Raw genomic sequence first — 13145 nt, forward strand, 5'->3', positions numbered from 1 at the left:
TTTCAAACTGGATATATCTAATGAAGTTTTACCTTTTGTAAGATAAAAGTGCTAATTTCAGAACTTGGAATAAAATGTTTTTAACTTGGAAAATTTACATTACGTTTGTGGAGACTTTCTAGTTTCCGGAGTACATTTGTGGATTTACATATTTAATATGATGTGAGTGTGAATATTTCAACTTGCAAAAAACATATTTAACATATGGAAAATTGCATACACTTCAAGTAGATTGACTCTCATGTAATCACACCAACGAACCTGATATAAAATGTCTTTATTATTTACTACATCAAGAATCTAGTATCTGATGATCTATTCAAAAAATTATACTGTGCTTCTCTTTTTGACTATTTCCTATGATTTTTAAAGAGTCTGGATGCTTTAACTTATAGGCAATTCATCTATGGTCTGTTCATCTAAATAAGATGGTCAGCTGTCACCAGTGACTGATGCTGTCAAATGACTGATTTGTCCACACATAGTATTTGAATCACAGGTCTGTGCATCTTAATGATGGCTGCAGATGCACATAAGTAACCCTTGCTGGTCCAGCTATACTACAGCAAGTGTACTAGTCTGCATTCAATGGATTCCATTTTGCACTAGTGGTGGCTAACTGAACAAATGGGGACTGCTGTCCCACTGGGGGAGCTTTCTATGTATGGAGATATAACTTACCAGTATCAAATGAATGATGTTTGTCCAGATCATTTTATCCCAGTCTGTCAAACATTGCAGGGAGTTAGCCCCAATAGCCAAAAACTAATTTCTTCCCTATTTGGCATCTGCCATCTGGTCAACCAATATATGGTTTTAATTACTGTATCCCATACAATCCTTGTTGCCTGGCATGTCCAAATAACATGCAGGTAGTTTGCTTCTATGACTTGGCATTGTCAATATGTCAAGGTGGTGGCGCATCCTCATTTCAATAATCTTAAAGGAGATTGCTGCTCCTTATGGATTATCTTAAATATATTATATTATATCACACCTGGAATACTCTAGGTGAATGTAGAGTCTTCAATATTATGCCATTCCTTTAATTCTTTGGGGATGTGAAATGCACTGGTCCAGTTTCCTACTTTCATATCTAAACACTTAGATTGGATGTTCTTTCCTTCCTAATAAAAGAACTATAGTTCCCTTTATGACTGAGCATTTATGTATACTGTGAAGTAGCAGGTCATTCTGAATCTTATATTTTAACTGCATCCCTGACTTGTAAATTTTAGTAACACCTGACTCTATCTATAGCCTTGGGTATCAGATTATTATTCATCAGTGAATTTCTTTCCAAATTCACAAATCCATTAAAAAAAATATTTCCTTTCATAGTCTAACCAGTCCAAAAATTGGTCATCTTTCTATCTGAATAGTTGTGGAACTCCTTATGTGTCTCTAGCAAATTCCTTCTATGTCCACTACATTCCAGTTCCATACTTAATTTCAATCTGTTTCTCCCAGCCCCCTAAAACACATACGTTGCTATCTAGAGATTTTAAATTACCACCATGTACTTCCTTTAATATACTAATTTCTTACAGCACCTATAACAATTTGTGGTGTAATCTCACTCTGTGTATTGGCATTTAACCACCATTTCATGATATTTTTATTATTCTGAGAGACCACCTCCCCATATATATTTTATGTGTAAAAATATTTTCTTCTGTATATCCTTGGGTGAGTTCCCTCCATTAACAGGTCAGACATTAACTTTTGGAAATGTTTCAGGTACTTGAATTTATGGAAATGGGGATTATGTTATACAAAAAAAACCTTAGGAGCCACATACATTTTTATTATTTGTATTTTAAGTGCTTCCTTTTCCATCCCATGATCTTATTCCTCAGACTTTCATATAATGGTTTGGCATTTGTGTCTATGAGCATAACTGGGTAGTGTAACATAGTTGTCCCCAAATACAAAACTCTTAGTATGATCTTGTCCTTTAACGCATCTGCAGTTAACTCCTACTGATGCCTCAAGGCATCCGATATTGCTTGTTCATATTTGTATGAATAATTCCAAAACCATGCTGTGTACAAGGTTTTAAAAGGTTTAATCTTAAAACTTACACAGTGGCAAATTTAACTGCATTAATATTTGACCTTTGTCTAGTGCAGGTAAATAGATATTAACTGTTGTTTTTATAATGTTAATCTATAAAGATATAATTTTCATTTTTTTCTAAATATCTGAACAACCAAGTAACTCAGGCAGAACTACTAAGTCCCACATGAAAGTGCTCAGCTAGATAAATAAAATCCAGCTGACAGTATGGGTGTTATTTGAGTGGCTGCTGAAATATTGTAAGTTGTTTACAAAATAGTACAAACATAATACTGTGTTTAATGTGACTTATAAAATTCCTAGAACCTAAAGAATACTACTTGTATAAAAATAGTTTGTTCTGAATGGTTTGCCATTTATGCATTTGTTTTAAATGTGAGGACATAATTTGATCCTGTCAAAAGGCTTAGGCTCCGCCCATTGGAAGTTACAGTGCAAACTTCCTGAACATCATTGGAGTGAATGAGTTAATCCAGGCTGGGAATTCTCAAGTGCATTTTTAGCTGTTTTTAACAAAGGGAATGTTTGTGTTTTATGTTAATTTGCTTTTAATATTGTTGTATTTTCCAGTTTTTAAATAGAGACTAATGCTGTATTGAGATTACACTTCAGGTGAGATAGCCACAGAACATGGTCATCTGCAAACCAAGTTGAGACTAGTGGGACTCCATATTGCAACATAATTTCCAGATGTGGTATACATATGTTTAAATACTGTAAATATACTGTGAAAACAACAAACAGCAATGGGGATAGAGGCCATCACTACTTCATGCCCCTGATCAGAGCTATTGTATGCAACAAACATCCACTTGTAGAGACAATTGCTATTAAATTCAATTAGATTCTAAAGTGGGTCTCAATCTTCAGTAAAACTTGAGAGAGGAGAAGATATGAGGAAAGGAGAGAATCTAGGTGATGCGTCCTGTAATGAAGCAGGAGCATTTGGTATGGATGAAAAAATGATTTTTAACTTGTGTTGAGTGTTGATTTCCTTTATGTAGATGTGGAGTGCTTGCCGAAGAGTAGGTGCCTGAGAGGAGAAAGCACGTACAGTCCTAACTTTGGTTCCAGGGTAATGAGAGTTAGTGTGGCTTGTGAGTAGTGTCTCAAATTGTATGTGGAGGCTATTTATTGTGAAGCCTACCTGCAAGGAGAGTAAACATGTGGAGTTGGAGTAGTTTGTAGAGTTGGGATCCTTAAAGCAAGTTAGATCTTTATTTTTATGAGTGGCCATTTGGCTTCTTCTAGGGTGATGATGCTCACAAAGAGACAAATTTGTAATGAATCAGCAGATGTTAGAGTCTGGGGAGAAGCAATGTTTTTCTTGGCGGTAATAACAAAAATTGTAAACCCATATTCAAGTTGAAAAGGAAGAACTTCTTTGACATGGCTGGTCTGGCTGTTTAGGATAGAAAGGGTGAAATCTTTTTGGTCCAGAAGAACAGAGAGATTATTTTGGCTCTCACTTTGTCTATGTGGAAACGGAAGTCTAGTGACTGATCAAGCCATAATCCTAGATATTTGAAAGTGTAGGATGTCTCTATGGAATGGTTGTATAAGTTAGAGATAGTTAAAGAGGCAGGTGCTTGGTGAATTTTCTGTGGAACTCCAAAAAGCACAGCTTTGGTCGGTTGGGTTGAAAAGTAGTTTATGGCTTATGAGCCATTGGTGGAGCTCTTGTGTGCCTGACTGGAGTTGGCATTAGATGTTGATGTGAGAGTGATCAGAATAAAGGATAAGTGGAAGATGAGGGGTCACAAGGGAGTTTAGTAATGAATAAGGAGAAGGGGTTCAAGAATGGTTGCTTATGGTATACCTTTAGTAATAGGTACCAATTCTGACTTTGAGGATTCTATTTTAACTCTGAGGTGTCTGTCAGTGAGGAACTTTTTAAACCATGGAGTGGCATCTAGACTGATACCAATTTCAGTTAGTTTGTTTTGGAGAAGATAGTGGTCAGTGAGGTCAAACATCTTTGTCAGGTCTATAAATAGGGAACCTGTAAGGAGGACTATTTCACAATTTTGCAAGATGTCATCAGTTAGGGACCAAAATGCTATCATAGCACTTCAGGCCAGCTCTTTGGAGGAGACCAGTTCTTACTGAAAGATATATATATATACATATATATATATATATATATACACACACACACACACACATGCACACACACACACACACACACACACACACACACACACACACACACACACACACACACACACACACACACACACACACACAGAGTTGGATGTAGACTATCTTTTCTGGAAGTTTGCCCAGAATTGGAAGGAGGGATATTTAATGAAAGTGAGAGGTATCTTTTGGTTTGGTATGTTTTGGGAGGGGTTTAATTAGAGCAATTTTCCAAATCTGTGGCATGATGTTATGTGTGAGACATAGATTAAATATGTGGGTGACAGGAAGACATAGATGCTCTCTTCAGTAATATATAAACCAGGAGTTTATGTTGTCATATCCAGGAGGGATCTACATGGAAATATCTTCAAGGGGAATAAAAACTTATTTGGGATAAATACATTTCAAGTGGAAGACAGAGATAAATGGTGGTGAGGTGAGCAATGCATGATGTGTAGTAGTTGTGGAATTTTTGATGAGAGATTGTTAAACTCTTTAAGGAAAACTTCAGGAGGAAGTTTTGTTGTACCACATTGAATAGTACTTGTAGACAGGGTATCATGAGAAAGTTTTCATCCTGTAGGAAGGTTAATCTCTTTCCAAAAGTATAGGGGGGAATGCCTTTGTTTGGAAATTGTGTTTGTGTTTTCTGATGGACTTCATGGCTAGGTTACATATGACTATAAAGGAGGTGCAATTGTCAGTTGTAGGGGCGTTGTACCCATTTTTGTCATGCTTCATCCATCAGAGTTAAAATATGTTTGAGCTCAGTGGATAGCCATTCAGTTTTGGTGGGTTTATAAAGCTTATGGATAAGTAGGAAGAATGTGTCTTGTAGCTGGTGTAGAAAGTTGGTTAGGCCTAAAGCCACTGTATTAGAGTCATGTAAGGAGAAATTATGGTTCCAGTTGTGAGCTGTGAGAAAGGTTCTGAGTTTATCAATATTAGTGCTACTCTGGTTTCTGAAGGCTTTTAATATTAGTGACAGTTTTATAGGATGATTGACAATTGTAAAGGTGATTGGGCAGTGGTTGTTTAGTAATGGTGGGATAATGTTTATGTTGGAGATGAGTTTGGAATGCTTAGAATAAACAGGTTGAGTGTGGAGTGTTTGGAGGACCAGAGGTTAGGTCTTGTTCTTTTATGAGATGAAGAAGACCTAGGCCTGCTAGGAAAGTACCCATGTCAGATGAAAAGAAGGCCAAGATAATTAAGATTGAAGCCACCTAGAATGAATATGTTATTATTTTTGGGATTATTAACAATGCTAGTGAAGAGTAGTTTGAATTTATTTGAGGAAGAATGGTTGGTAGATAGGCTGTAACAATCTGTAGCAGTTTGCCTTTATGAGCTGGATATTTTAGAACAATCCAGTTATACCAGAGTCTGAGGAGGAATTTCGATCAGTAAAAGCTTCTGAGTTTAGGATATTGTTGTGCATAACTAGAGAGCCTCTACCAGATTGTTTGCCTAGTCTGGCATCATTGACATACTTATAGAAGGACAGAATGTTGTAAGTTGGGTGAGTCTTGCATGACCCAGGATTCTGTGACTGTCAAAATGAAATAAAAGTACTTATGTGGTCTAGCTTGTTTCTGATGCTGTGTACATTGAGGAGGGCACAAGCCAATGGAGGAAACAAGTAGTTCTGATGTTGAGGAATGGCAGCTGTTGGGCCTGATTTGGATTCAATGTCACTCTTTAAAAGGAGAATAAATATTATGGAGGATAGTCTGAAGGAGGTCTTTGGTGTTTTTAGGCAGAGAGAAAACTGCTTCTGAGCCTTAGTAACTATATAGAAGAGTGATCCTGGCAGTAGTGAGTTGGAGAGAGGGACTGGTCTGATTGCTGGGGGATTGTGATGGTGTTTTGTTGGTGTGGAAGTTATAGAAGTAGGGGTAATACATGGTGATGTGATGATTGTGTGGGTGTTTTATGAAGGAGTCTGGTATTGGTTATGGAGAGTGAGCAGGTGAAGAGGAAAGGAGAGAGAACAGGGCAAGGAGAAACACTTTTCTGATTGGATGTGCATTGTGATTGTATAGGAAGCTGTAAGTGGGAGTTAAGACTTCCAGTTATATTGTAGTACTAACTATGAGGGTAGTGAGATAGCAAGGTTATGTGTTTTATGTTAGTGTCTTTATGTGTTTTATGGTACTGTATTTTTAAGTAGCATGTCTTTAGGATGTGACAGTGGGTAGAGATCAAAGCAAATATATTGGGCAGCCTGGTGGTGGTGTCTGATGAATTGGTGGTGTGAGGGGAGTAAAGTGGGACTCAACTCCCACTTTCTTGGGAGTTAATCAGTCAAAGCCTGTACCTCACAATGAGCTTAAAAGGATAGGTACAAATGTATGAATTGTTCAGAACTAAGAGCTCGAAGAAAAGGGACAATTCTAATAATTTCATGACAACAAAGCAGTGTACAGTCTTTCGCCACTTTAATGGGGTAGGGTAACAGTAAAGTGAATCTACCCATGAACAAGGAAGTCTTTTAAAAGGAAGAGTCAAACAAAGAGCAAACACAAGGATTCCTCCTGCCTTAACATAGTTATAAAACAGAAAAATCGAAATACAAGAGTAGACCTTGTTGAATGGAAAAGTGCAGACTACATTTAATAATAGTCAAGATAGTCTATCCTTAGGAATGTAGAGAAACTTTGGCAATGAACATAATTTTTATCTAGAAAAAAATATTACTACAACCTGGAAATGAAGTATCCTCCAACAAGTGCTATTACTTCCTATTCTTTAATCCATCACCACTAAAGCCAAGCCAGAAACCTTACTAATTGGGAATATAGCCCTTTCGTTTTGAATGAGCAGTGGGGCTCTCTAATGCTGTTGCTATAGTTGCTAAACACCATGTTTAAATGCAAAAAACAACCATTTGTTTTTGTATAAGCAAGTGTTAGCATGCATCTTAATACATGCAAACTCCTTTTTACATAAAAGCAAAAGGTCATTTCAAATGCATTTATAAACAAAATGTTTTTTTTTTAATTGCTTCCAGACATGGAAGACTAAATGTACTAAACAGGGTTTACATCATTAATATTCATGGGCGAGCAGGAGGTGCATAAAACACTTTGGGTTACAGATCTAATTCTGCTGGATTAGCATATGGTAAGTAATTGTAAATTAGTTATGTGATTGCCAAACTGTTAAATTAGTTAAATTAAGTGAAACCATTTCCTGCCCACCCATAAATATTAATATTGTGAACACGGCTCAGTATTTTTTTCTTCTACATTCATAAGCAATCTTTAAAATTTTATATTTTTTTAAAGGATGCAAAAGATGCATGCAAACACTTTTTTGTTTGTAAATGAAAAGATTGTTTTGTGCTTTTAAATATGATCTTTAACAATTTCATTTTTACAGAAATCCCAGTCAACTACTTGTTATTTTTAGTACTGTTTTTTCTTAAAAAAAATAGGCAAGCATGCTTACCTATAGCAGTTTTAGTTGCAGGGTAGGGTATTAGGTGGCACTGACTATTTTTATTTTTGTTCTGGAATTTAAATATAATCTGTATTAATGTTCTTTGTATATGACATAATTTCATACATGGAACAGAATTGATAAAAAATCCAGTGAAATGTGACGGTAGTAAAACCATTGTCTTCTGGCTTCTTTTTTTCCATAGGATCTCTTTATTTCTTCTCAGGCTCCAAGGTCTACAAGTACGATAATGAAGCAGAAGATGTTGTTTCAGTCACTAAAACAAGCTCCTGGATTGGATGTTAAATTTAACAAAGCAGCATGTAGCTTCTGCAGCCGTTCTACACAACTGCTCTGTTGCTCAGAGCAGTATTTGATATTTTATATAATGAATCTTCTGAATGACTGTTTTCAATATCTAGAATTACTGACTGAAGAGACCTTCACCTGTGACTTTTACTAAAATATGCTATATATAGTCTTCAGTTTAATCTTTTAATGTAGATGTCATAAAAGTAAGATAATGTCGTCAACATTATTTTCTTCTGAAAGTAGGTTCTAAATATTAAGCAGATATGTCAGCATTTAAAGTTACACCGCCAAACAATTTAGACTTTCACCTCATAATTACCCAGACCATCATATATTTTTGAAGAAAAAATGTAAGAATTCAACTGTTACTTAATACACTGGAATGTACAGCATGTCGTAAAACCAAAAGTAGACAAAACAAGTCAAATTTTCATACACAGCTTTGGTTGAAATGGTGTACTCTGTTTACCACACAGAGGCTGGAGGAGGAGGAAAAAATCCAATTTTCATTTTGTGAACTTGAATATTTTTTATGGTTACATCTTTAATGTTCTGTTCTTTTGAGTATTGCTTCTACCATAAAGGACACTAATAGAACCTAATATAAACTTACATTTGTTAAAGGATATAGTGGTGCTATTTAATTAACTATTACTAGTCAAATGTAAAAATGGATTGTCACCTTTATTCTTTGTACATATAGTCAGTCTCATATTGTCTTCATTTTTGCACATGACCGTGCCATTTTCTTATTGCAGTATTATTTATTGAAGAATAAATGCCAATGTTCCTAGCAATGTTCCAACCCATAACAGAGTATTGTTAATAACATAGAAAACTCCTGCAAAAAGTCCAGGTGAAACACTATACCCATTAAACGTATATGATGTAGTTCCATAGTGCTGTCATTTTTGAATTGACTGTGTGGAATTTCAGACAATCTTTTCTCCTAGGGCTCTTCTGATTTCAAAACGATTTTAGGATGTTGCGTAAAATTTACATTCTAAAGAATGCATTGTTTATATTTTAGTACAAGAAAAACTTATACGGAACATACAAGAAATTAGACTGGACAGTCTTACCTATAACTCGTGGGTTTCTGTGTGTGTGTGTGTGTGTGTGTGTGTGTGTGTGTGTGTGTGTGTGTGTGTGTGTGTGTGTGTGTGTGTGTGTGTGTATGTGTGTATGTGTGCGTCTGCATGTGTTACAAGGAAATGACTGAAAAATAAGGCTCTGTAATATAACAGTTGTTTACAAATGCCCTAAATAAAAATGTTTCATGCACATATTCCTACTGCAGCCTTCTGCTGCCTAACTAGAAAATGAAGTAAACATTTATCATTGTTGAACCTGATCTTGTGTTCCAGCTTGTCATGTCTTTAGGGAAAAAAATGAAGTACATCTTGACAGATGGTGTCTCTTCATAACGTAATGTCTCAGCAACAACTAAAGTATTTTGTGCAGCACAACACAAAATCTACTTAAGGATAAACAAATAGCAATGTCTAATCACTACTTTAACAATCTGCTCTAAAACATCTAGAATTTTGGCTAAAAGATGTAATATCTTTTACCAAAATATAAGTGCTCAAATAACACTAAGGCAATCATTGCATTTTTAAAATAGAGTCTTTAATTCACTGTGAAAAAAGGTATTTGATAAGCATTAGTTTATTGCACATCATGTTATCTTTGTACAAAACATCACAGAAGAAAGGTTAACTTGCTGATGTTTTGTGTACATCAGTAATTCGTTATTCAATGATCCTACACTTTATATTTGACCTGACAAATGTGCATTATATTTCAGTTGATGAATCAGTGAAGAGAGAAATAATAAACTATGCTTCATGTACTCCTTCTGTATTTACCCCCATGGTTGTACAATCTTGGAGTTGGGATATATAGAATTTGTGGGTATTTGGGAAGAGCCAAAACAAAAAGACATGCATGGAGGCGTGACGCCCACATTTCGTATGAATGAAAGGTGAGGTTATTTTTTGCCAGGGCACAGAGAGTGTGATTTCTAGCCCAAATATATTTCAGTTACAGTTATCTGACTACCGATTAAACAGCATGCCATTATTTACAGTAAGTCCAGTATTTGACTTCTCTAAATCATGTTTACCTCGAACATGATTCTGTCAAGTTTCATTGCTTATCTATGCTATGAGAGGCTTGCTCCTTCATAAAACACTAATTTTAGACAAATCCCCATGTTCTTTCTTCAGATAGCAAATTTTGCATTCACAGCAATAATTGGTAATTTGGAGTAGATTCCTAGTAAACTATAAGCTACGACATGTTGTAGAATAACTGTATACAATGCTAAGCACAAAATGGACCCACACACAAGCCTGCGTTTTACTGCAAGCATGATCTCAATGCCAAGACAAGGACTGATTCATTAAAGTTTCAGTTGACGTTTCCCATAGCTCTGAAATGTGATGCATAAGCATACTATGGTAATAAAGACAGCTTGTACAGCTGCAGTTTTCTTTGAGGAAGCTCAGTTGCATCATTAGGATGGAGGGAGGTCAAGTGTGGTTGAGGCTTTGTGATTGTGTACACTGCAATACATGCCAAGAAATATATTTGCACCTTTGATATTTTGTGAGATATGTGTCATGTGAGTCCAGTAGTGATGATGTTGTTGCTTAGCTATGCTTTTGTGCACAGGGCACCATTATAAACTGAGCATTAGGAGCTGGGTTGTTGTATTTCCTACAGTTTTTCATAGGTTTTTATGGGTTAATACTAGGTAAGCAGTTTGCACACTGGTGCATGCCTGGCCAGTAACTGGAAAGTGACCAAGGTAAGAATCAAACCCTGTATGTTTTAGAAAAGCACCTTAACCATTATGCCTATACCCTGCCCTACCCCACAAAGTAAACTCCCCTGTAGGCAGCATCAAACCATAGATGCTATCTAGTATTGTTAGTGCAGAGAACCAGTACACCAGGAAACAGCTCATGTCAATTGCATTTGAAAAGGTTACCCTAATCAGGATTTAAAATTGGCACCTTCAGTTTTTAAGTCCACTGCTTAACCCACAAAATCAGCTCTATATCACTCTACACATACAACTGTCCCATACCTACTCTGCAGTATGCTCTGTGAGTCACACCTTTGTAACTCATCAACTATGATGTATATCCCCATTTACATACCAGCTGTACACATGAACACCTCTTTAAATGCAATATTTTATGTTGTTACACTACTGATCATGGGTCCCTTTATGACTCATGCAGTGCTAAGAAAGCTGCTACTGACCCTGAATCACAGCTGTATGACTGCACATATTTATGAACAGCAGCTACTGTTCATCACAGGAAAATATTCTATTATGTTAAAAACTCTTGCTTGAAAAGTTTTTATTGTATTAAGATCTCTTGTTTAGAAAAATGCTTTTAATCAGTTATAATTCCTCAGCACAGACTATTGCAGATATTTGCCTAGATAAATAGTAAAACAAATGATCAGATCAACCAAACAATAGAACTAATGCTAAGATCATAAATCTTACAGTCTATGCCCTTATGCATTGTTGAAATAGATGCAGTGCTGCAGTTTACATATACTGCGTGAAAAGACAACATTGTAGAGACTGTAAAACTCATATCTTGTTTTTATTTATTTATTTATTAATTTTTGTTAACAATGGTTTCATTATTTGCTGAACCCAGAAAGGCAGATAGCTTTGTTGCAAAAAACAATTGGTAAGGGGCTGTGAATGATTTACAACACTGCAATTAATTACTTTTATGAAGTGTGCCTACTGTAGCATGACCTCTAAACTGAAACCTCTTGGTCTTTCAACTGAGTAGTATTAGCAGTACTGTTTTAAGTATTATCATTAAATAATAGCATATTTTAGTTTTGCATCATTCATGAAAGAGAAAAAACTTCTTACTGAAGGCATTCGGAAGTAGCAGACAGACTTAGTATGGAGTCCTACTACTTGTAAATGTACAGCAAAGATCATTTACTGTAGTGAGAGTTTTCACACCTCAGCATGAGAGTGTGGGGAAAAGTCTGTCAATTTATTTAGAACTACAAGATAATACCTTTTAAAAAGCCTGCTATTTACCTACTTTTTGTTTGTTTTGCTGGAAGTAGCTAACAGCTATTTATAGGATAGAACAAGATCAGACACATAAATGAGGCTCAGTCAAGGAAACACACAAGTAGCTCTGTTACAGAAAGTGTGTTAGATGACAGTGTTTCACAGTCCTGCCATTCTATCATAATGGCATGAGAAAACACCACTTCCTTATGTCTAGCATGACTCATATAAAGAGGACTTGAAATGTATTCTAAGGAGAAGGAATGAAATCAAGAAAACAAGATCACATTACCAAGGAAGACTCCATCATCCACCATTTTGAGGGAAACACATTAAAATTGTAAAAGAAGCACTTGAAGTGATTTTGAGGTATTAAAATAACTCAGAAAACAAATATACAATGAACAAATGAAAAAACATGTTTTCTGAGTTCTAAGGTGTTTTCCTTTAAGCAACTGCAGAATAAAAGCCTTTGTTACAGGTGCACAACCTATCCCTTTCTGAAAGCTTCCTTTTTTGTAGTAGTCAGTTAATGTTTTGAAATGTTACTAATAATGAAAAAGACATCTAGTTCTTCCTGTGTCCCTGTTGCACTTTCAGTTAACTTCTGCCCACACTATCATTTGTCTTTCTCCCATGATTTCTGACATCTGTGCTGGGTCCTCTCTGCATGTCATCCTTTGTCATCTTCTTATTGGTGAGTTAAGGAACCTGAGAGTGCAACACAGTGGGAGAAATCTTTTCAGCTGATAACTCCTGTCCGGTTCCAAACTATGATTGCCACCTTTTTCAGAGCCCCAAAATGGTACATTTGCCATGGAAAAATAAGATTATGCAAGGCAAACCATACCTATAAGGAATGCAATGCACCGGACTTCACCTTTTTGCTAAAATAAGAGCTTACTTTTATAGAATTTAAGTTTGTTTTCTATTTTTTTTTATAAAATATTAAGGTGTTTCAATAAACATATTAATGGTTTAAGTAACCATTACATGAAACTTAGGAAATATTTTTTTGCTGTAAAATATCTGGACATTTACCATCATTCATATTTTTCACAAGACATAGCTGTCCAAATAGGGACTGTCCTGCATAAAG

General features: G+C 35.7%; 1 protein-coding gene across 1 annotated transcript in view; it reads left to right on the forward strand.

Annotated features, from left to right (window-relative positions):
* The window catches only part of LOC122802796 (matrix metalloproteinase-20-like), a 407448-nt gene extending 398580 nt beyond the window's left edge, over positions 1–8868 (forward strand). The window contains exon 10 of the mRNA XM_044072589.1: positions 7871–8868. Coding sequence (XP_043928524.1) covers positions 7871–7971 — 101 coding nt within the window. The 3' untranslated portion in view covers positions 7972–8868. The remainder of the gene's footprint in view (positions 1–7870) is intronic.
* The last annotated feature ends 4277 nt before the right edge of the window (positions 8869–13145 follow it).

Source organism: Protopterus annectens, chromosome 5.part0 (genome assembly GCF_019279795.1).
Source record: "Protopterus annectens isolate FY-2018-M chromosome 5.part0, PAN1.0, whole genome shotgun sequence".
Taxonomy (NCBI): Eukaryota; Metazoa; Chordata; order Ceratodontiformes; family Protopteridae; genus Protopterus; species Protopterus annectens.